This window comes from Gadus morhua, chromosome 12 (genome assembly GCF_902167405.1).
Source record: "Gadus morhua chromosome 12, gadMor3.0, whole genome shotgun sequence".
NCBI classification, from domain to species: Eukaryota; Metazoa; Chordata; class Actinopteri; order Gadiformes; family Gadidae; genus Gadus; species Gadus morhua.
In genome coordinates, this window is record NC_044059.1 from 29,800,190 (window position 1) to 29,825,285 (window position 25,096).

At 45.7% G+C, this 25,096-nt stretch overlaps 2 protein-coding genes across 3 annotated transcripts in view; both read left to right on the plus strand.

The window, feature by feature from the left end:
* LOC115555080 (phosphatidylinositol 3-kinase regulatory subunit alpha) overlaps positions 1–25,096 on the plus strand; it is a 90,387-nt gene that overhangs the window by 7,781 nt on the left and 57,510 nt on the right. The gene's annotated exons all lie outside the window — the stretch shown is intronic.
* Positions 1,043–4,192, plus strand: LOC115555453 (uncharacterized). 2 transcript variants are annotated; one of them, XR_003978873.1, is made up of 5 exons: positions 1,043–2,353; positions 2,434–2,501; positions 2,634–2,705; positions 2,842–3,189; positions 3,292–4,169. XR_003978873.1 is itself a non-coding variant. In XM_030372315.1 (5 exons), exons 1-5 carry the CDS (start codon positions 2,341–2,343, stop codon positions 4,092–4,094), a joined length of 1,290 nt encoding a protein of 429 aa, XP_030228175.1. In that variant the 5' UTR covers positions 1,043–2,340; the 3' UTR covers positions 4,095–4,192. The 2 variants fall into 2 exon arrangements, 1 of the variants encoding a protein (XP_030228175.1); XM_030372315.1 differs by having other exon boundaries at positions 2,448–2,501; positions 3,292–4,192.

Consider the following 25,096-nt stretch of genomic DNA (forward strand, 5'->3'; position numbering starts at 1 on the left):
ATCTACATCATTTTGGTGCATTCATAAACACCCACTCCCACACGCACAACAGGCACTGCTGCCCCAGTGAGACGAGCCGTGCGCCGTGCATCGTGGTGCAGAGCCGTCCGTCGGGTGTGTGTGTGCGTGGCGTTCTGCGCCCCGAGACGAGCGGCGCGATAATTAGCTCGTCTTCGCCTGCCGCCGCCGCCGCCGCCTCTTAGAGACGCGCCGCGGCTCAGGCAATCCGAGGCAATTTGCGCTGTCAATTATGTTACACCTTAATGAACTTTGCGGAATTACGCACCGTTTGCTCTTTTGACATTGAGGCAGCGAGGCAACGCGCCCGACGTGTGCGCTGTACGCCGCTGGAATGATGATGGAGTGTTGGAACGGTGCTCTCTGCTCCACACAGGTAAACACTTATAGAATAGTGTGTGTTTGGTTTTGAGCCGCTGATGTCGATGAGGTGTCAGTAGTTGATATTATGTACTGTTTGGGTCCATTCCGATCTGAACGCACTTCCGGTTGGGGAGGGTGGGGGTGGAGGGGGGTATCCCTATTCACAAGAGCCACTTCCTGTTTATGATTTATGACGGGTCATAAAATCCCTTGTGTAGGGATGACAGGTGTAATGCCAGTGGTGAACCTGCAGGGGTCGCTGGGGTGCGGGATCTGTATAGACAGAGGTGTGATTAGTGTATGTGGGTGTGTGGGCGTGTATGTATATATGTGTGTGTGTGTGTGTGTGTGTGTGTGTGTGTGTGTGTGTGTGTGTGTGTGTGTGTGTGTGTGTGTGTGTGTGTGTGTGTATATGTATATGTGTGTGTGTGTGTGTGTGTGTGTGTGTGTGTGTGTGTGTGTGTGTGTGTGTGTGTGTATGTATGTGTGTGTGTGTGTGTGTGTGTGTGTGTGTGTGTGTGTGTGTGTGTGTGTGTATGTATATGTGTGTGTGTGTGTGCGTGTGCGTGTGCGTGTGCGTGTGTGTGTGTGTGTGTGTGTGTGTGTGTGTGTGTATGTGTGTGTGTGTGTGTGTGTGTGGGTGTGTATGTATATGTGTGTGTGTGTGTGTGTGTGTGTGTGTGTGTGTGTGTGTGTGTGTGTGTGTGTGTGTGTGTGTGTGTGTGTGTGTGTGTGTGTGTGTGTGTGTGTGTGTGTGTGTGGGGTGTGCTAGGGATATGCGTAGTCGAATCGGCTGAACTGTAGGGGTGTTAACAGGAAGATCACCGTGTTGTTGGAAGGATAGCTGTGTGTGTGTGTGTGTGTGTGTGTGTGTGTGTGTGTGTGTGTGTGTGTGTGTGTGTATGTATATGTGTGTGTGTGTGTGTGTGTGTGGGGTGTGCTAGGGATATGCGTAGTCGAATCGGCTGAACTGTAGGGGTGTTAACAGGAAGATCACCGTGTTGTTGGAAGGATAGCTGTGTGTGTGTGTGTGTGTGTGTGTGTGTGTGTGTGTGTGTGTGTGTGTGTGTGTGTGTGTGTGTGTGTGTGTGTGTGAGAGAGTGTGTCAACAGATGTTTCATGGGCTATGATTCTATTAACAATATGTGGACAGCAGTAGTATTATATGATACAATTCTTATAACAGATGTGTTTGTACATAGTGTAGGATAAAAGTGTAATTCAATGCCTTTGAACAATGAGGGGTTGTATAATTCGGTGCCTTAATGTCTGTGGAGAAGCAACGCCTCTATTGTTACACATATGTCTGACGACCATGGCACCCCCCGGCTCCATGTTGATTATGGGGGAGCTGTCTATGGAAGACACAGGCTGTTTGATGGCTCCCTGGTACTATACAGAGTGATTTGATGTGTGTGTGTGTGTGTGTGTGTGTGTGTGTGTGTGTGTGTGTGTGTGTGTGTGTGTGTGTGTGTGTGTGTGTGTGTGTGTGTGTGTGTGTGTGTGTGTGTGTGTGTGTGTGTGTGTGTGTGAGAGACGTAATAATGTGCTTTTTATATTCTATCCCACTATATTACGAAAACCGACTTTGGTTCACATTGACAATATATTAGGTGATATCATGATACTATTAAGATAGTTTAGTAATTTTTCATCCGTATTTGGATCAACTTTATTTTACCATTAGTATAAGGTCTGTCTATGATGCGTTGAGTGGGCGTAGGCCTGTAGGACCTACGTGTGCGTGGGTCCAGTACCTATTGGACAGGCGTCTATGACGTCGGGGGCTTAGGTGCGAATGATGTAGATAGGGCGTCTTTCAGGCATAAATATACGGGGTCCCGTGATACGGGAGCGTACGACCTCCGACCCAGACGTTAGCCACACTATTCTAAGTTAGTAAACGCGTCGCAGCAGCTGGAAGAAAAAAAAAAAAACATCGATCCGTCCTGCACAACTATGCCGACTGACTGTAAGTATTCGTATGTGTGTATCATGATTATATTATGACTATGTCTATGTGAATCAGCTGTTTATATCTGACCGAAGCAGCGATTACTTCACAGCGAATTGCGGTGCCGGAGGCGAGAGCGTGAAACAGCAGCAGGGTCCACGTGGAAGTATGTTTGTTTTGTTTTTATAGCAGCGTGTAATATATAGTTCCATAACACTCTCTCTATCATTATTATTATTAGTTATGGTATATTCATGTAGAACAAAGATTAAATTTGTGTTTTCCCAATGTGTAACAGATTTGCAGGATATTCGGCTCAACAGACCGATTCTAGCAGACCAGACTAATGTGCTGACAAGCGGTAGTTTTGGTAAGTTGTTAATACGTCCGCCATTAATATATCTATAGGTGTATTACCAAAATAAATTATATATTAATTTAACATCTAAAACAACCAAACCTATCCCCTGAATACTCTTGTATTTTGTTTTTTGATCCACGTTTAGTACCTATCGAGGCCAATGTCATTCAGCGCCCCTCCGGAACAAATCGACTGGCCAAGAAGAAGAATTTGAAAAGATCGGCGGGAATAGGCGGGGCTATACCCTGCTCACCGCAGGCCATAGAACAGCTACAAATTCCTTATAAAAAGGCCCGCAAGGACGCCACCCACGGCGGTCTAGCTCCGGAGAATTTTACCCATGTTATTCAGGCCGTTATAAATCCGCAAATCGCGCCACATGGAGCGGCATGGACTGATTCCAACCACCAAGTGATTGCGGACGTGGAGGTGCGTGTGTCGGCGGCGCCTACAGAGACAGTCGCCGTGCAACCGGATGGGACTATACAACACGGTAGGAAATTAAATGAAAAAAAAAGCATGTGTATATTCTATAGAGTGCAATGATCATGACGGGATTGATACTGATTTCTTTTCTTTTTTCTATTACAAATAGTCTATGGAGATCCCCAGTGTGCGCCACCAGCAGGGCTGACCGTCAATGATTGGCCTGGTCTTGACGACATCCTGGACGCGTCCTGGAATTCATCGCTGCTGGAACATAGCGACTTCACTCCAGCTCTGTGGGTCGACTCTCCAGCTACATCCGTAGAGGCTACCACCAGTGCAGAGCCTGTACAACACCACCAGCCTGCAGGCCCTGCATCTGGATCCCTACACGCCATTCAAGCCCCTATCTGCGACTCTCCGTGTATCGTGAGTCCCATCGCTCATGAGGTAGCGGTGCTGCGGCTACCAGCCGGTCCCGCAATTGCTGATGGTGAATACTGGGCTGTGCCGCAAGATGCTAAATGGCGTAAAGAATTTGCTGATAAATTAGCCGTGTTAACTGCAACGGTGGCTGTAAACTCCTCAGCCATTGATCGTCAGATTAAACGTGGTGACAGTAGATATCAGGCTCTCGAAGAGCAGACGAAGCAGTCCTTCAGCGCTATCAGGCTCGAAAATGCGCGTGATCGGATGATTGCTAAATCCCCAAACACTGAAACCAGTAATGGACTTGCAATTGTGGACCTTCAACGTAAGCATTTTGCGGCCGCGGTAGCTGTGCGAGGCAACACGCAGGGCATAGCGAAAATTAGCTCAGTAGAGGCGTTAAGAGCTTCTAAAACCGCTCGAAAATTATGGTTAATGGAATCTACTTGCAAAGCTAACCTGGATGCCTATAGGGCATTGTGTACCGAGATGTCTGTGATGAGTGACACAGTAGCAAAGCTCTCGTTGAATGCTATTATTTGATTTGTGTTTTTGTTTTTTCTTTTATCTTGTGGAGAGGGTATTTTTTTTTTGTTTTAAACTGCATGTAATAAAACTTTTTTTTCATTTAATACCTGACTAATTAACGTTTTTTTTTTTTTTTTAAATATAATTTTTATATATATATATATATATTTTATTTTATTTTCTATCGGCATTAAAAAAAAAAACTATAGCCGTACACCATGCATAACGCCATTAGCCCTAGAAAAAGGAAATTCAAATCTATAGACGGTAATCCCAAGAGACGGCGTAGATCTGATAGTGGGGGTAGCATTATGGATTTAGAACTTGAAGAGATGACAATGCGGTATGACGCAACCGGCGATACGTCTCATTTGTCGGGCATAGGCCATGTGGTGGGTGGGGGCATGTATGCAGAAGGTTGTTTAGACAGGCGGGAAATATGTGTTGGCGTAGATAGAACTAGACGGGTGTTAATTGCAGCTGATGCACGGGGTCGTAGCATGGCTAATGCTCTATATCAGGCAGCACAGATAAATGTTTCGAACGAACCATGTCTAGATGACGTGGTGGGGCTAGAGGCACCAGGAGATTTAGACACAAGGGGTGTGTTGTATTCGGGGGGAAACACACGAGATGTACTTAACGCTGTCGGGGGGCGGTTGGATAGTGCACAAGAGAGTCTATACATATCCACACAGATCGATGTATTGCAGGGGTCGCAACGTGATGAAGGGGTTGGCGCGGGTTTTCAGGACCCCCCGGCCGCGGCAGGGGTCCCTATAGAGTCGAGGGGTGTGGTGTATGTGGGGTCAAACACGCAAGATGTACTTAACGCTGTCCGGGGATGGTTGGATAGTGCACAAGAGAGTCTATACATATCCACACAGATCGATGTATTGCATGGGTCGCAACGTGATGAAGGGATTGGCGAGGGTTTTCAGGACCCCCCGGCTGTGGCAGGGGTCCCTATAGAGTCGAATATACAGGTCGGTGGTGGTGGCGGTGGTGGTGGCGTGGGGGGTGGCGGTGGTGGCGGTGATGGCGATGCTGTTGTTGACGATGATGGCGATGCTGTTGTTGACGATGATGACAGTGGTGACGGTAGCGGTGTGGGGGATGGAGGTGCTGGTGATGGTGCTGCTTATGATGGTACACAGGTGTCTGCTGTAACGGGGGAAGATAATGGCGAGTTGCATACCAGATTATTTCCCCGGTTTAACGGCTTTGAGGTTAGACAGTCCATTGACCTGAGAAGTATATCCCTTGCAAATTTACAGGAGGTCCCTGATTTGATCAGGGAGAGACTGTCAGATGCCATAACAAGCTGCTCGCAAAGTGCAGCCGATGGTAGTGTCTTAAACGTGGTGCTGAGAGGTCCTTCATTGGCCTCTGATGTACAGGCTGTGCTCGTAACGGGTGACGATTACAATGAGGATTTGTTTATGGAGCATATTAGCCAAGTCATACAGAGCAACGACACAGGTCTGACGGATGATGTGCTAGAGCTGGTGGTCACAGGGGTCCACAACAAACGGGGTGGGGCACGTTTGAAGTTAAAAAACATTCCCTATGATGAAATCATACACAAGAAGAAGCTAAGTCTCTACACCCCGAGTAATACTCATAACAATTTGTGTTTCTCACTATGCATGACACATTTTCTGCATGAAGGGGTAACCGGGGGTGACACAGCGTCCGAAGAGACTAATTTGGAGGCGGCTCGCAAATTACACAGTGATCTGGGGTTTGACCCGGATCACTCTGTGGGTTTCTCGGATGTTTCCAAATTTGAGAGACATCTAGATGTTAAAATCCTGATATTTCATCATAATGACACATTCAGGAAGCTGGAGATGTTCCAGACACATACAGCCCAGCATCCTAAAACAGTATGGCTGTACCTCCATGATAGCCACTATCATTGCATAGAGAACAGAACGGCATTCTTTGGTACGGGATATGTGTGTGAATATTGCTACAAGGCCCATGAGGGAATTCTATTACACAAATGCCCGATCCATTGCAATGTGTGTCTGACAGTGTGCGATAGACTATCAGGTCGTACGATAAAGTGCAAGGACTGTAGTCGTATATGCCGCTCGCTGGTCTGCTACAACACACACAAGAAGCATTCTGCCAAACATGACATGATACCTTGTGAAAAGCTCAAATACTGCGATCGTTGTTGTAGACAGTATATCATATCGAAGAAGAAGAAGAAGAAGAAGAAGAAGGGGGTGGGGGAGGAGGAGGAGGAGGAGGATGAGGAAGGTGACGATAATGGTCACGTATGCAGCGATGCAAAGTGTCGTAACTGTGGGGAGCCGTTGCCCGATGATGGAGTACATGATTGCTATATCCAGCCGTACGACAAGAAAAAGAAAAAGAAACGCGGGGGTGGTCGCGGGGGTCCATCGGATGACTCTGATGTCGACGTTCCGCCTAATAAATACATATACTATGATTTCGAAACGCGCATGCATGATGGTCGTCACGAAGCAAACTGTGTGGCAGCTACAACGTCTGAAGGCATAGAATGGTATGCTACAGGTCTAGGTTGTGTAAGCGAGTTTGTGAAACGCTACAGAAGAGGGGAGTATACGTTGTATACATTTGTGGCACACAACGCGTCGGGCTTTGATAACTATATCGTCCTGGATTACATGACCAAGCAGGGTATTAAACCCACTTTAGTCATGAAGGGTAGCAGAGTCATTTTGATGCGTGATGACGCCTACCATCAGAGATGGGTCGACTCGTTTAGCTTCTTGCCCATGCGATTGGCTAATGCACCGGCGGCGTTGGATTTTGATGATATGTTAAAAGGTTATTTTCCTCATAAATTCAACACACGGGCCAACGAGTCTTATGTCGGTGCCTACCCTGAGATCTCATATTATGGATATGATTCCATGACTAGCGATCAAAAGACAGATTTCGCTATTTGGTACAGATCTGTGCGACACAAAAAATTTGACTTTCAGAAACAGCTGCGTCTCTACTGTGTCAACGACGTGAGGATCCTATACAAGGCGTGTAGGATCTACAGGGAAAATTTCATAGAGTGTGCCACTATAGACCCCTTGTCCTATGCCACTCTGGCTTCGGCGTGCATGGCCACCTTCAAAAAGTCGTTCTTGAAGAAAAACGTCCTGGCACTGACCTACGAGGGTGTCTATCAGAAAAAGCAAAAGTCGTTCTCATGCGCATCCATCCAGTGGCTTGAATATCTATCCCACTCCAATAACATGGAGATTCGGCATGCTCTCAACCATGGAGAGGCTAAATATGGACCATTCTTCCTAGACGGACATGCACCGTCTATAAACACAGCCTATGAATTTGCAGGATGCTTTTATCATGGGTGTGAACAGTGCTACAACGCTGGCCACCAGAACCCTGTCCTCAGGAAGACCTATGGCGAATTGTGGGTGCAGTTTCACCTCAAAGTCGAGGCTCTCAAAAGAGATCATGGTTTAAGAGTTGTGGTCATGTGGGAGTGTGAGTGGCACCGTCTGAAAAAGACCAATGCTGCAGTGCAGGCATTCTTGGCTACTCTGAAAATACAACCTAGGATTGATCCTCGCGACTCTCTCTATGGGGGTCGCACCAACGCCATCAAAATGTATCACAAGGCCGTGCCCGGTGAGAAAATACGCTACTATGACTTTACCTCTCTCTACCCCACAGTACAGGCCCGCTGTCCTTATCCTGTAGAGCACCCCCAGATCATTTTCAGGAATTTTGGTCCTTTGGATGGGTATTTCGGCATCATCAAATGCACCGTGTTGCCCCCCAGAGGTCTTTACCATCCTGTGCTCCCCTATAGGTGTCATGGAAAGCTGATGTTTCCCCTCTGTGGTACATGTGCCACTGAGCTCAATCAGACAGACGCGTGTCATCACAGCAACGATGAACGGGCTCTGACAGGCACCTGGGTGACTTTTGAGCTACAAAAAGCGGTCGAAATGGGTTACGTGTTAATCCAAATGCATGAGGTGTGGCACTACCCCGAACGGTCAGAGACTCTGTTTAAAGGGTATGTCAAAACGTTTCTCAAGCGTAAACAGGAGGCTTCAGGATACCCCAGCACAGTGGACACTGCGGAGAAACAGCGAGCGTATGTGCAAAACTATCTGGCAAAGGAGGGTATACAGTTGGATCACAACAACATGTGTGTGAACAAGGCCATGCGTAATTGCAACAAGTTGATTCTAAACAGTCTGTGGGGTCGCTTTTCACTACGCCCAGACCTACCCACGTGTGAGCTAATTTCTGACCCTGAAAGGTTCACTCAGCTCATGTTTAGCGATAGCTATCACATTAGCCACTTTTGCTTTATCTCTGATGAAGTAGCCCTTGTACAATGGAAACATGTAGATGCACGTCTCGCGAGGGCACGGGATGTCAACGTGATTGTGGGGGCTGTAACCACCGCCCATGCCAGGCTCATGCTCTACGATCTTCTAGACAAACTACAGGAACGTGTCCTCTATTGTGACACAGACAGCATCATTTTTGTTTCTAAGGAGGGTGACTGGGTACCCCCTTTAGGCCCTTATCTGGGCGACTTGACCGACGAGCTAAATGATGGTGATCTGTATGGTACCGAGCAGGAGGATTACATTAGCGAATATGTCTCAACAGGTCCTAAAAGCTATGCATACCACACCCGTGCCCACAAGTCTGTCGTCAAAAGCAAAGGGGTGACTTTAAATGCAGCAAATGCTGAAGTGGTCACCCAGCAGACCCTGAAATGTCTATTGGATGATTTTGTCAACCATCGGCCTCAAACCCTCGACATCACCACCACCGTAGATACCATCCGGCGAGATAAGACTAGGTTTCTGCTTAAAAATGCTACGGTAGTTAAACGGCTTAGGGTGGTTTACAACAAACGCAGGGTCTTCCCCGACTACACCACGCTTCCTTACGGCTATTAACCATTTTGTTTATTGTTTTTTTTCTCTTTTTCACATGATCCATGTTTTTTCTTCTTCTTCTTTTTACATATTGTTTTCAAATGATCCATGTTTTTATTCATTTTATATTTTTTGAGGGGGGTATGCATATTGTGTTAAGAATTGTTTCATGTTCATGCTATTAGCTATTTTGTTTTTATTGTTTTCAAATGATCCATGTTTTTATTCATTTTATATTTTTTGAGGGGGGTATGCATATTGTGTTAAGAATTGTTTCATGTTCATGCTATTAGCTATTTTGTTTTTATTGTTTTCAAATGATCCATGTTCTCTTCTTTCATCTTTTTTTTTATTTTAATCATTTTTTTTTATTTTTTTTTTTATGCATCATGTATTAATGATGAATGACTGTGCTAATAATCATGTCGGTGTTAATAAAGAATGTTAACTGTCAAATGTTTCACGGTTCTATGGTCACAATACATCCGTCCATCAGAGGGGGTGCACGCAGACCGCAGAGATGGCTGCTGTACACACAACGTTCGACCCTAGACTTCAACACCCGTTCAGCATGGTAGTATCGGGACCTTCAAACAGCGGCAAAACCTACTTTGTCAAAACAGTCATTGAAAATATGGATCGGTTATTCTCAGAAAAGATTGAAAATATAGTATATGTTTACTCATGCTGGCAGCCCATATATGATGATTTGCTTAAAATAAGGAACATTCACTTTGTAGAAGGGATCCCCAAATCTCTATGTGATGATGCAATCTTACCAGTCCATACTAGAAATCTGCTCATTATTGACGACTTGATGAACGATGCATGCAATAATATAGAGGTTCAGTACGTTTTTACCAAATATGTACACCATCGTAATCTCAGCTGTATGTATCTGGTTCAGAATTTATTTATGCAGGGTAAAACCAGCCGTACAATTAGTCTAAATACCAATTACATGGTTTTGTTTAAGAACCCTCGTGACAAATATCAGATTATGTTGATAGCCAAACAGATGTTTCCATGCAAGACAAAATATTTTCTAGAAGCCTTCAACGACGCTACCGACATGCCTTACGGCTATCTGCTTGTAGACTTTAAAGCCATGACCCCGGACAACATGAGACTTAGAACAGATATATTGTCAGACCGACATGTTGTATACACTCAGAGAGTCAAAGTGATTAGCCCAAAAGACCATGTCCTCACGTATAAGTAGAAACCGTGAGCGTCTTAAGCAGCTATATAGCGCCCCTCCGGCTCAGCGTAAAGTTATCCTCAGGACAGCCAACGCCGACTTTATCAACTCGCTGTGTGAAATAGCCTTGAACATTTTACAGGGCAAAATACCTCTGACTCCACGCCAGCATACGAAATTGCGTAGACGAAAGAAGGACCTCAGAATACTCGCCAATAAAAATGTACTAATATCTAGAAAGAAAAGACTAATCAATCAGACTGGTGGATTTCTTCTACCCCTACTGTCTGTGGCCATACCGTTGTTTACAAGCCTGTTCTCAAGAGGCGGGTGATTATAATGGATCATACGCACAAGATGTATCTAGTTCCTCAACATCAACTCGATGCCTTAAAGCATACCCAACCCAGGGATTCTGTTAGACAGACTGCTGAAAATGAGCTGGATAAGGCCATTGCGATGGTGTTGAACACTCCCGATACAGACCTATATGAAAAAGCGGCCAGGTACGGAGCGGTCCTACAGCGTTATCTATCCATGATAAAACAAGGGCAACGCGAACACGGAGAATTAACTCTGTCACTTGCTGAGGGGGACCCAGTTCATACGCCTATGTCGGCCCGGCATGGTGTTGATGACGATGATGGCACCGGCGATCATATTTATAAGGATATAATGAAACATATACCCGTCAGAAGCAAGAGCAATACCAGACATATCCTGGACTCTTTAAAGAAATCTAAAAATGTTTCATGGACGGACAAGGGGGAGATCATATTACGAGGCGAAACTATTAAGGGGTCCCATATGTTTGATTTGTTAAAGAATGTTACCGCCCCTTACCATGTTGTCGAATCTGTCAGACCACAGGGCTGGAATGTATTTCTGAAATCTTTAGCCAGTAACAATATACCACTATCGTCTATCCCTAATAAGCAGCTCAGACAAACTGTAAACATGTATAAGCATAGTCCCGTCACTACGGACGACAATGCGATGGCCTCCGTCCCTGTCTCGTCTGATAAAAGGAGGAAACGCAAGCAGCCATTGTCATCTAATACTTCCCCTGGAATGCATATGGCCGGGTGGTTACCATTTTAAATCATGTATCTAAATGTATGTTTTATCCGTAAAAAAAAATAAAAGAAAACAGTACGACTAAAATGTAATCAAAATATTGTATTTTTTATTATCAATACAGAAAACAAACATAACAACACGTGTTACATGTTACATCCGCATACACATGACTGCACACACGTCATATCATGTTCATTACAGACATTAGGTTGTACACGGTTAACAAAGTCATAAACCTTTTCATCGTTACGGGGTAAATTATCCCCATACATTTTCAAAAACTTATGATAGGATACCCCTTTTTGCATATTAAACAAGAAAAAAACACAATGATGCCCACATGCTGTACTTGACGGATCCTGGACCTGTTGTGTAGAATGAACAACATCTATACAGTGCTGATCGAGAAAACGCTGTATGGTCTCAGGAAACTCAGAGTATGAGGGAGGGTTACCGTAGGAGTCGAAAAAGTACCCCTGTTTCTCATCTGTAATATAGATGGCTAGCCAATGTGCACCGGCCATATGCGAAGGTTCGGTGTTGACCACCATCATTACAGGTCTCTGATGAATTTCCCGGGGTAGGTGATTACACGGTAACGCGCCGAGAAAATATGCCTTGTGGGCCATTTTCTGACACACTGCTGTTAGCTCTATAGTATTCATATCGCACCGACTTTTTAGTAATAGTCCAACAGCACCTGCCGTCTATTTGATATTTCTATAACAGAATCATAAACTGCATAACATATCAAATTGACCGTTGTAGCCAGTGCTGCTCTGAATCGTGCCTCTAGCCTCACATTCCCTGTTCTGACTAGCGATACATGTTGCCCACAGCCCTCATCTGCCTCAAGGTTGAAACAAAATAATGCATACCCGTCCCCGAATTCCTTATGGTTAATAGCTATTTCTCTATCTTTGAGCTGACGACCTGTAGCCTGAATGAGCTGGAAATATTCTCGAGTATAGAGGCCATTTCTAAAGTCAGGCTGAAAGGGCTTAGAGGGGTATGCTTGACCGTCGCAATATAGGGATAAGAACTCAATGCCGAAATGTTGGAATCTGAAAGGATTCCTGGCATAGCTCCCTGTGAATGCTTCGTTATTCACAAAACCTATAATAACCATCTTGGGTATTTGTCCTAGAAATAGATTATCCTGTGTGCATATACGGCTGCCCGCTGCGATGGATACATTCTTTAGACATACCCTATCAACAGGGTATTTAACGTTAGCCTGGTTTAACGCACGGGCATGTGCCAGCTTGACGCCTGGTGCTACCGATACCTTTTTAATGAAAACATTTGCAGACACTATAGAGACACGGTATTCCACAGCACCATCGGACATGAGACAGAAATCATTTTTTGCTCTAATGAATCTCATACGGAGATCAACTCCGTTAATCATCAGTTTCTCCTGAAAAAACATATCGACGTGTATAGGGGATATCAGCTCCGCTATACGACTTCGCCCCGTATATTCACTCCTTGTCGTTAAGCCTAGATTGAGACCTCCAGGAAGAATCTCGTCCATATGTCCGTGTGTGTCTTTCTGGAATAGACCACAACCAAATTGGGTGTCTAATGTTCCGTTTCCATAGTTAAGCAGGCATTCTATTATGCCTCTGTACGGATAGGTGTTTGACGACTGGGTGATAAGCCTATCACCCAGAGTAATATCTACTTGGGAGAATAACGTGCATCCTGGATAGTTAATCAGTCCAACGGGTGCCGCCGGCGCCAAGTCTGTTCCATCAGGATTAGTAATCTTGATCCTCAGGTGTAAATACGTATTGTTTAGATCCATATAGTCTTCGCTACTGGCCGATACAAAGAACTCTATGGGGCCACCATCTGTTAGCGCTGATAGCGGGGGTATTTCAATATATGTACTTTTTTCTATCGATGTCTGCGTCATAGGCAGGGAGAAGAGATCCAGTTCGCTCTTAATGCACTCGTCTGACATGTTATGTAGCAACGCCATTGTTATTCAACCCTCCTGCTATACTAGATGAATATATCGTTAGCCGTCCCTCTAAAACGACGGGCTGCCCCCTTCCTGATCCTTTTAGGTTTGGCTCTCTTTTTGATGGATGCCAATCTTTTATTCTGTTTACGACGACGTGCTGGTGCACGGGTACGCCCACATCCTATAGGCGGATACTTTGTTGCTCTTCGGGCATATACCCTCATGCCTGCCCCCTGCTGTTTGGGCGTAGATGCAGCATGGGCTATGTTGGTCATAACGTCGCCTATAATATGTTTAGCAGCAGTCTTCAGATGAGGCTTTGCTATACTAACCCCTCGCCTAAATAACGGAATAGCCATTCTAAAGAGGCTACGGAACATCCCTCCGATGCCAGCACCATATTGTGTGCTGCTACCCTCATAGCCAGGTAGCCCACTCCCTGCTTGGTTTAAATAATACTGAACATATTTGTTCTCGTCGTAAGGCGGTCTATACCCCCTCATCCCTATAGATGGGGCTATGAATGCTACTGTTTTACAGGTCTAAAATGCAGCTTGAGTATCACTTTGCCGTATGTGAATTTTATATTTGTATTCTGGTCAGACTTTAGATCGATTTCAATATCTCCAAGAGGGTCTCGGGCTACGTGTACGTAATGCGGCTTGTCGAACATGTGAATGCAGTGTCTCCTGCTGGTGTCGGTTATATTAATACTCCTTAGCAGGGGTACATAACTATCTCCGACCAGCTGATGGTCGACAATGTCGCTATATATGAACATGTTGTAACACCCCCCGTGAATATCGGTGGGATGGGGGGCATATGCTGCATACGATTTATGGGCATGTAGTTTGACACCTGTATCGAAACCCAGCATAGCAGCCAGTTTTCCTCTAAAGACGATAGATAGGTGATCGTCTCCTTCTACATAAATGCGGTTTCTAATACCTTCATGATGTAGTATAACTTTACTGCCAGGATTATGTTTGGTCCAAGTCTTGTTGATTTGTAGTAATAACGATCCGATACTCTCATAAAGCCCACCAACTAATAGACATGATGTCCTATGACCTGTTTTACCATCGTGAACGGTCATCGTAGCGTCCTCGGTAGGAAAACTATGCCAGCTGCATGGGTACTGAGCTTCAATTAGGCCTACTTCATAGGGCTGCTTGGTGTGTATAGATTTTGCTAATTTAGTTCTAAAATTCCATATCTTATTTTGCGGGTAGATCCCTGCCGATGCATTACTCGCTAGAGTCACATAGAAACCCCCAGACACCTCCTTATCCATCGTACACTCTGGTTATAATGGATTGTATGTCTCTTGTATGTCTCTTTACGCATCGACTAGTGTCTTTTCAGCTATCCACGAATTGAATGCCTCCGGCCACCCCAGCCATTTGACATATAGCAGATTCTTAGACCCCTCCCTTTTTCTATCTATAATCTTTTCTATTTTATACACCTTGTTTTTAGACACTATAACTTTTTGCAGCTCTTTCTCGTAAAATGTTCCATGGACAGGGGCACCTGCATAGTCTTGCAGCTTATAGACTGGAGGACACCTTGCAATGCGCTGCGATATTACAAAATATTCATCTGTAAACGTCTGCTCATACCCCTTTCGAAATGTAGCTCTGACTTTTGAAATTCTAACCGTGTCACCAACATCGTATCTAAACACCACCATCGGCTCTTGAGTGGTTTTGTATAGCGTATTAAACACTGTTTTCTCATTATCTTTATCAACACTGGCCGGGGTCATTTTTATCGATCTATGATATGAATGGTTATAAGCATGGACCATATCCTGTAGTTTATCCACATATCGTTTGGAGTTGGCAGCTGTTAAATATCTCCACATGCGGGTTTTCAGAGTCCTGTTGAAGCGTTCCACTATACTGGCCTTGGTCTCGTTAGATGTAGAGAAATGTTTGACATTGTACCGCTCCATCAAACGCTGAAAGATCTTGTTATAAAATTCTTTGCCAGCGTCAGTCTGCAGTTTATCGGGGGTACGCCCTTCACCGAGAATATCATCAAAAGCTTTAGCGACGTCGATAGCCCTCTTGGATGGTAACGGACGAACCCATGCATGTTTCGAGAATACATCGATACACGTCAACAGAAAATGCACACCATCATTTTCGGATGCATACTCTGCCATATCCACTAAATCAGCCTGGAACTGTCTATCTATTCCACTAACCAATACTCTATTTCGGCGGAAATGTATCGGTGCAGGTACATGCAGGGTGTAGGGATCCTGCTTCAGCAACCATTTCTTGATATATTTTAGTGGAGGTACTGCACCCTCACTATGCGCGAGGGCCGTTCTTAGTTTATTGATGCCACCGTAACCCCCTGGTCCGGAGGGATCATAATAAGTCTTATGCAGCCGTTTATCCATGTCGTATGCATGCAACAAAAAAACGAATACTGAAACACTGATCAGAGTTATCCATCCTTTTATTTAAAATGTCTGTCCACTCAAAACAATTCTCAGATAAAGTCTACATGCAGTTTTATTTTTCTGCACCATTTTACAAGCCATCATTCTAGCAGTTCTAATACCCTCGGCGTTTGAGGCATTATTCAACTTCAAGACATCCGATACAAAAGCACATATACACATGACATGTCCGACGGTAAAACAGTCACCATCGGGGAAATGGGTAAATACTTCAGCTAACATTTGATCAGTAGGTTTATCACACAAGAATTTCATGACCAGATCATTCCAGCCCTTATACGTACATTTGATATATGCATTATGTTGGACATACGTATCATTTTCTATGGCAGCATACATCAAAACGGATAGTCTATCTGATACAATCTTGCTATCCGCATCATAGACATAAGAAAACAACACACCCATTATAAACGCCACCCACCACCACCACCAGGCTTTGGTTTGCAAAATGACAATGTAGGGCGCCACATTTGTATGGCTTCATGTATCAGAAGCAGATGTTCATCGGACACACCTTCGGTGGTCAATGAATCCAGTTTTTCGGTATTATAGGTATTGCATATTAAATCACATAGATAAGATTCGACCACACCATAGATTTTTCCGGGGGACACAGTCAACCCTGTAGTCTTCTTTAGAACAGTTTCTAAAAGTAACAGGAAGGGGTGTCTGTCCAGGATGACACAAATGTCATGGTAGTGGGATTCGTAGTGATGATGTGTCGCTCCCTGTAGGCATGAATGGCGTCGTTGACTTGGGCAATCACACTGGCATCCCCAGCAGTCCGCTTGCTTCTGATGGTTGATGATGGCCACCACACAGACCCCCGTGGTAAATCGCAGAACAGCCAGCGATGCAGGGTTTAAACGGATCTGTATTGATACAGGCCATCCGTCGTCTCTCACAGCAGTGTCCACCTCCAGCTCACTGTCCTCTCCGATGTGTAGGAAGGTCAGATTCAATCCGGTCAGATAGACGGCATACTCTTGAAGCCAGTGGGGTCCGGGTTGCACAGCCTTTAAATCAGCAGTCTCCATAGCCACACCCCCACCTTGAACATGTTCATCATTGACCTGTGCTGCATAGCGTATCAAAAATATACCATTAGAATATGAAAATAAAAAACACACACACAACACCCACATATTAAAATAAGGTATAGCCTATCAAAAACACATTTAAAAAAGGAAAATAAAACACCCTTAATACTACTAGTATGTACCCTCCACCTTCTTATACATTGCGGGCATTTTCTAATGCTAGCATAACCCTAAACATACTCAAACACACCATGTACCCCATCATCAAACCCAGACGACTCAAACAGGCACATTCGGCATTCATCATCAGTTGTGCTCCATGGTTCTTCATTCGTCTTAGCCAAAGAATCAATCTCTGCAAAAATTCCACGTAGTGCAGACAGATCAGCCCACTGCATGAAAAAGACATTATCAAAATAATCAGCAGCTTCTAAAACACTGGCGCGTAGAGGAGAGCTACCGATGCAATGCATATCATAGCACTGTGGTAGCTCGTCTGTATCAACACCGCGTCTGAAAAAAATGAAATCCTGTGGTCTCTTCGTATGATAGTTTGCATCCATGCGATGAATCCTCGATTCATACTGAAAGGTGCATGCCAAACGATGTTGAATCCTCGGATCATACTGAAAGGTCCAACGGTATTCATGGGGTCCCCCATGCCATGTACCCTCGTCGCCGTCTAGCATGGGGCATAAATTCTCCAAGAAAAAATTCCACTCGTGAACGTTCATCCGCCACTCTGTAGCACAATCTTTAACTTTCAAAATAACACAGCCATCGACCCATGATATTACATACTCCAAGCCGTATTCGCCAACGTGGGTGAATGAATCCCCGGCACTCCGGTCTCTCAAGCCTAAAACAGGCCTCGTTCTTTTGAGTGGAGCATTAAGCAGTACCGCATCTCCACAACTATCGACATAGTTAGACACAGGCGTACTAGCGTTGGACATACCATCAGGCATCTGGTTTTCAATGTCCTCATTGCTCGACGCAGAGTCGTCCATGGCGGGGGAAGACAGCGGCGACGGGGTACGAGGGCCCCTATACAAACAATAAGGACTATCTGATCTATGGGTTTCTTCTGATGAGCAGTCCATGTCGAATGAAAAGAATACTGCAGCCAACTTGATGAATGCGGGGACCCTACAGCAGCCGTCGCCCCCTTTTTATACTATGTTTACGACCCGCCATAAAACATAAACAGGAAGTGTCTGTCTATACAGATCCCGCACCCCAGCGACCCCTGCAGGTTCACCACTGGCATTACACCTGTCATCCCTACACAAGGGATTTTATGACCCGTCATAAATCATAAACAGGAAGTGGCTCTTGTGAATAGGGATACCCCCCTCCACCCCCACCCTCCCCAACCGGAAGTGCGTTCAGATCGGAATGGACCCAAACAGTACATAATATCAACTACTGGTGTCCTATCCCCCCCCCCCAAACACACACACACACACACACACACACACACACACACACACACACACACACACACACACACACACACACACACACACACACACACACACACACACACACACACACACACACACTTACTCACTGTGTACAGCGCTTTGGGTGTCTTGAAAATACAAGACGACCGCTATGCAAACTTAATGAATAATTATAGTTTTAAATGATGGCTGGTGCAATCAAACAATGGCAGCAATGCATGATTTGTTTGTTTGACCTTGAAGATGTTCAGCTTTGGCCTCAATTCAAAGAATTGTTCTTGTTCGTGCATCAGTAGTTTACTTTGGGCGTGACATTATGTTCAAGTCAAGTCCAATGTATCCATGTAGCCGCTAATCCCAGGAAACAAACCAAGGGGGGGGCTCCTCCAAGCGATGGTTAGGAGTGAAACGGCGACCATAATGGCCTGATGGTCGCTTAACAAGCAAAACGTTTCAGTAAATCCACGTATCCACATCATTAACGAGGAGAACCACACATCAACACCTGGACATTGACAATAGTGCGGGTAGCATGTGAATGCTGTCAATCACTCAGGTTTTACTGTTTGTATGTAGAAATCAATATATAAATATATATTTAAGTGTGTGGGTATGTGAGGTTTATCTCCGCTGTTTTGAAAGTCAATTACCGAAGGGCCGGAGAAGCGGTGTGTTAAAGTGATGAATGGGCCACTGGCCGGCTCTATGGAGAGGGAACGGCTCATAAAAACATACATGGAGGAGAACAAATAACTGAGCAGGCAGAATGAAGAGAGCCGTAAAGCAGGAGAGGATCCCAGGACACGGCGGGAGATAACTCTCCATGGTGATGCTTTGATTTGTTGGCTTGTGGTTCTCGGCGGGCCTGGAGGAGTGTACAGCCAGGCGACTGCTGGCCTGTTTTTGTGTGCCTGTTTGGGTGCTTGTGATGACAAAACACAAGAGGAAGCGCAGTTCAGTCGGGCCAAGAAGGTGAGCGTGAAGAGGCTCGTGTCAGCAGTTGTCCTCCTCTGTAGGGCTGCTCGATCATGGGAAAAATCATAATCGCGATTATTATGGTCAATATTGAAATCACGATTTTTCAAACGATTATTGTTTGAAAACATGATGTAGTTATTCAGCATGTCTCTCCCAAGAAACTAAGAAATTTGACATTTCGCCTTAAAAAAAATACACAAAATGGACAAAAAGAAAATGTTCAAATCTAAAATGATAAAAAGACATGTATCCAGCTGTTCAAAAAATATATATATAATAATAAATCGAAAAACTCGATTATGTTAATTTTGTGCTCGTTTGACGCTAAAATCGAAATCGCTATCAAAATTCAATTAATCGCCCAGCCCTACTCCTCTGTCTTGTCAGGGCATGGTGTACGCTTTGACTCAGACCCTCTTACCTTTACCTTTACATTAAGGGGATTTTGCTGTTGCTTTTATCCAAGGCGACCATTCATTCACACGTTCACACCCCGACGGCGGAGTCGACCCCGCAGGGCGACAGCCAGCTGGTCAAGAGCGGTCAGGGAGAGGCGTCTCGCTCAGGGACACCTCGACGCTCCGCTAGGAGGAGCCGGGGATCGAACCAGCGACCTTCCGGTCACCAGTCACCCCGCTCCGCCTCCTGTGCCGCTGCCGCCCCCCCGCCAGAGGCTCTTATAGGGCCGCTCGGCCCCCGGGTCTCTCTCCAGTGGGACGAACCCGATGGGAGAGAGAGCCCCGGAGGGGGAGAGAGAGACCCGGGGGGGGAGAGAGACAGACCCGGGGGGGGAGAGAGACAGACCCGGGGGGGGAGAGAGACAGACCCCGGGGGGGAGAGAGACAGACCCCGGGGGGGAGAGAGACAGACCCGGGGGGGGGAGAGAGAGACCCGGGGGGGGAGAGAGAGACCCGAGTAGAGGGACAGACCCGGGCCTCTCTCTGGGCTCTGCTGTGTAGTCCTGATCCTCCTGGCCCCGTGCGCACTGACCCGGGACCAGCTTTTATGTTTAAAGGAAAAGAACAGGAGTGATCAAGTGAAAGAGATCCGGCTGACCCAGAGCAGCGTGCTTCGTTTCACCGCCCTGCCGTCGTTCCGCCCGCGGTTTATTCGCGCCTATAAAACCACAAGCTTTTTATATCCAGACTTTTATGGCGCACTCCTCCGACTGTGCGTTTTAATGGCTCCCGTATTCTATCTAGGGCCCGCACATTGCCGGTTGACCGCTGTAATTTCCGCCATTTTGCTGGCATAGTAAAAATCATTGAAGTGTTTTTGCTTGTCTCTGAGTTGCCGTGGGCCATTAATGCATATTGTGGTTTTAATGGGTTACTTTAATGCCGCTGAAGGCGATCGCTACTACTGCGGTTGCCCTCTGAGCCAAACGTGTTATTCTGCCACAATCTGCGCCGGGATCTTAATTTGAGACAATCAACTAAAGGAGACGAGCCTGTTTCCTAGCCCCTTATTGTTCTTTTTGTTTGTTTTTTTGTCTGTAATTTCAACCATCTTGTATGAACCTCGACCCAACACCCCTCTGAAGGTCTTAGCGCTCGTTGGCGTCGCAGACGCTGGATCTGCTGGATGGCAGCAGACCAAAGCTGTGTGTCGGCCCCCCAGACCAAAGCTGTGTGTCGGCCCCCCAGACCAAAGCTGTGTGTCGGCCCCCCAGACCAAAAAGGTGTGTCGGCCCCCCAGACCAAAGCTGTGTGTCGGCCCCCCAGACCAAAGCTGTGTGTCGGCCCCCCAGACCAAAGCTGTGTCTCGGCCCCCCAGACCAAAGCTGTGTGTCGGCCCCCCAGACCAAAGCTGTGTGTCGGCCCCCCAGACCAAAGCTGTGTCTCGGCCCCCCAGACCAAAGCTGTGTGGCGGTCCCCCAGACCAAAGCTGTGTGTCGGCCCCCCAGACCAAAGCTGTGTGTCGGCCCCCCAGACCAAAGCTGTGTCTCGGCCCCCCAGACCAAAGCTGTGTGGCGGCCCCCTCTCCTCCCGGGGGTCTTAAAGACCGCGGCACAGAGGAGACCCCTGTACCGAGCAGGAACCCCCTTCACATCTTTCACTGCCCCACTTGTGGCAGTTAGAGACATGGGAGGGTGTGTGCGTGCGTGCGTGTACGTGTGCGTTTGCCTATGATTGGTGGGTGCGGTAATGCACGTCGTGCATGAGGTAACCATTTTGATTAAACATAGATTTATAACTCTTAAAAATATATATTTTTTACGGCACGAATGGATGAATCTATTCCGTCTGTCTCTTCCATCTGCGTTAAAATACTTTCCAGTGTGACCGCGTCATTGAGGAAGCCTGAACCAGCCTGCCAAGGGAGGGCGCTGATTAATTGGCTCGTAAAAGTAACATAGCGGAGCAGATTTTCAAGGGTTTTTGGTATTAGATGAGTACATCCCACTGAAATGAGAGATATGTGGTCACACACACACACACACACACACACACACACACACACACACACACACACACACACACACACACACACACACACACACACACACACACACACACAGCTCCTTTGTTGTCCTCTGACGATATGGAGTACATGGAATCAGGATTATAATGTGTGTGTGTGTGTGTGTGTTTGTGTGCGTGTGCCTGTGTGTGCGTGAGCATGTGTGTCCTTGTGCATGTCAACGTGGTGCCCTTCTAAGCCCCACAGGAAAAATGCGGGTGCATTCCAACATACTGCCTTCCACTGGCACAGGATTAATGTTTATATGATTCTTCAAATCTGGGTAGCTTTAAATCCACTTGAATATGACAATGAAATATATGCACCATGTTGCACATGATGATTCTTTGATCTAATTTACAATGAAAACTGAAGTAACATTGACAGATTGTCTTGAATATTGCGTTTAATGTTTAATTCCTTTGTCATGGTGCTACATGTTGTGTTGTTGATCATGTCAATAAGGCTAATTTGCTATTGCCCGTGTTCTATCTATAGAGTATATAGAAGGGCAACATATGCCTTCTATTAAACAGGGTTTTATTTCACTTGTACTTGAAATTCAAGTTGAGTCTTAAGAAAATGAAAATGGGGTCAGGTTTTCTCCTCTGGCAGCAGTTAATCCTTTGCTCCCCTCATTATGCCCGACGGTTAAACCGCCATGCCTCCACGAGCCCCGCGCTGCCGCTCGGCTTTCATCTCCGGCAGAGGAGAAACCAAACGGCAGCAGCTTCAAAGCAGACGGGGAGAGCACTGCACAGTGACACCTCAGCACTCTGTCACTTTACCCAGACCGCACTGGCCTCAGCCCTTTACAAAACACACACACACACACACACACACACACACACACACGCACACACACACACACACACACACACACACACACACACACACACACACACACACACACACACACACACACACACACACACACACACCCCTTGGGTCTCAATCTCTATCTTCCTCCAAACGTCTACCTTCCCTTTCTGTAATTGTGATCAGAGCGAAAACATCAAGGGTCACCGCAGGGGTACTGCTGTGTGTGTGTGTGTGTGTGTGTGTGTGTGCATGCAGGTGTGTGTGCGTGCGTGCAGGTGTGTGTGCGTGTGTTCGTCGAGGTGGTGGCTAAGAGGTTAACCACACAGGTTTTGAGTGGACAGAATGCGTGAAGGCTCCACTCCAGAGCCCTGGGCCTGGAGAGCTGACCTCCTCCTCTGATTGCTTTGACAGAGCACATAAAGCCAGGGGCCTTGGAGAGGGATGAGCCCGGGCATTATGATGTGCTTACAGATATGATGCACGGAAAACCTTTTAAGACGGCTACTTTCATTGTAAGCGGTTGGTTAAGTTATTGATTTCGCTCTTAATTATGCACAAAGTAGTCTAGAGTCTAGACCAGGGGTACTCAAGTAGAAATGATGAGGGGCTACAATTTTTTTTTTCAGTGACTCAAGGGGCCGGTCGATATACGTGTGACTGAGGCCGATATATGCTCTGTTTTAGACGTAACGCGTAAGCACGTAAGATACATAACCCCCCCTTGCGCGGTAAAATATCCCCCCTTACGTGCTTAAGTGCGTCGGCCAAAATTCCTGACTATGCGACTAAAACACTACGGCCCTACGCAGCTCGCAAAGACTGTGATTGGCCAGCTAACCACATCCTTTCAGGAGTCTCACATTTCCGGTTTTACAGCATAATAGCGCCATTTTTAAAAGGCTGTGACAGAAGCGAATGAAGAATTTTGAAGAAGGAGAAGAAGAAAACACAAGAACGAATTATGATAATTATAAATATAAACAAGCCAGCGATTTCCACTTCCACGCCCACAGATTCGTTCGTTGCTCCCCCTACTGTTCTGGCGGAGAATCCCCTTGCAACACGCGCAATCCTTAAGGAACCTTAAAGGAACCGTAAATCAAAACTTGTCTAAAACAAGTCCCTTGTGTAAATTACGTGCTTACGTCTCTGCGTCTAAAACGACCCTAAATCAGCCTTGACTGCTGCTGAGATGGACTGTCTGCCTCGAGTTTGGGAGGGCTGGAGCGGTCTGTGGGCTGGAGTGCTATCTGTTTATCGTTGCAACCCCCAGCCTCGTATTGAGATCGCGGCGCGCGGTTTCAAAATAAGAGCGCCCAGCACGTTTTTTTTTTTTTTATTTTTTTTTTTAAATAATTAAAAAAACTTTTCAAAACAGCTCGAGGGCCATTAATAGACACCCCGCGGGCCACAAAAGGCCCGCGGGCCGCTACTTGAGTATGACTGGTCTAGACCATACTGCAGGTTGTGAGTCGACATTAAATAACCTATGGGCCATTTATTAGATGAGTGCTGCATGCAGCTCTCAACTGTTGTTCTTCATAAGCTTTATTCTAAATTTCCTCTTTATTATCCCCCACAAACTTTGGGACCTGTCTCCTTCCTCAATTTTTCACCTAGAGACTCCATTCAATTTTACAATGTTCAGAATAGCTTGGAGTCGCGCGCTTCTTTTCAGATTTCTTAAATATTTTACACTTTTTAGATATTCTACTTTTAAAATACTATCTCTTTTGTAACATGACACACACACACACACACACACACACACACACACACTCACACTCACACTCACTCACACTGACACACCAGCATTTGCCCTTTCAGATTCTTCAGTTCAATTCATTTTACATTTCTGCATTTTTAGCAATGCTTTGCACTTTCCATTCAGCTGTCAGTTTGTTTGTTTCCAACCATTTACATTTTCTTAAATGGTGTGCATGTTAACATTGTTAACTCCATTTAGACTTTTGAACTTTTGTTCAAATCCCGTCACTTGATTTAAGCCATTTAACGTTTCTTTATGTCTTAATCTATGTGGCTTTATTAAAAAATATTTTCAACCTCACTTTGTACCACACCACTCACCGCATTTTCTGCAGGAAATTGCATTTTCTAGTTTCCTTTGCCATCTCTCCCTATCTCTATATCTCTCTATCTCTATCTATCGTTCTTTAGTTATTATTAGAGCAAAAGCCAGAGTCAGAACTGTACGCTTGACTTTCTCTTTTTGGGTTATATTGGATTATAGTAATTACCAAGAAGGACACGCATCGAAACGTTACATTAGCCGTTGCATTCGCCGCGGCCCTGGTGAGACGGCTCCAATTACTTTAAACATTATGCAACAAGTTGAATTAAAATCAAGCCCTCCTCCCCTCGTCCGTAAAGTAGCGATGAGAGATGTATGTCCTGTTCTGCATTGCGTAACAATATTAATAGTTGTGTAATGTTACGAAAATCTGTCAAATGGATGGAAAGATAAGTAATTTGGGTCTCACATCCTCCAAAAGCGCGTTCTGCAACCCAGTTGTGTCTCTGTGAACTCCCACTCAGTCTCTGCTCAGCCGTCTCTGTTCCTACATGTCTGTCTT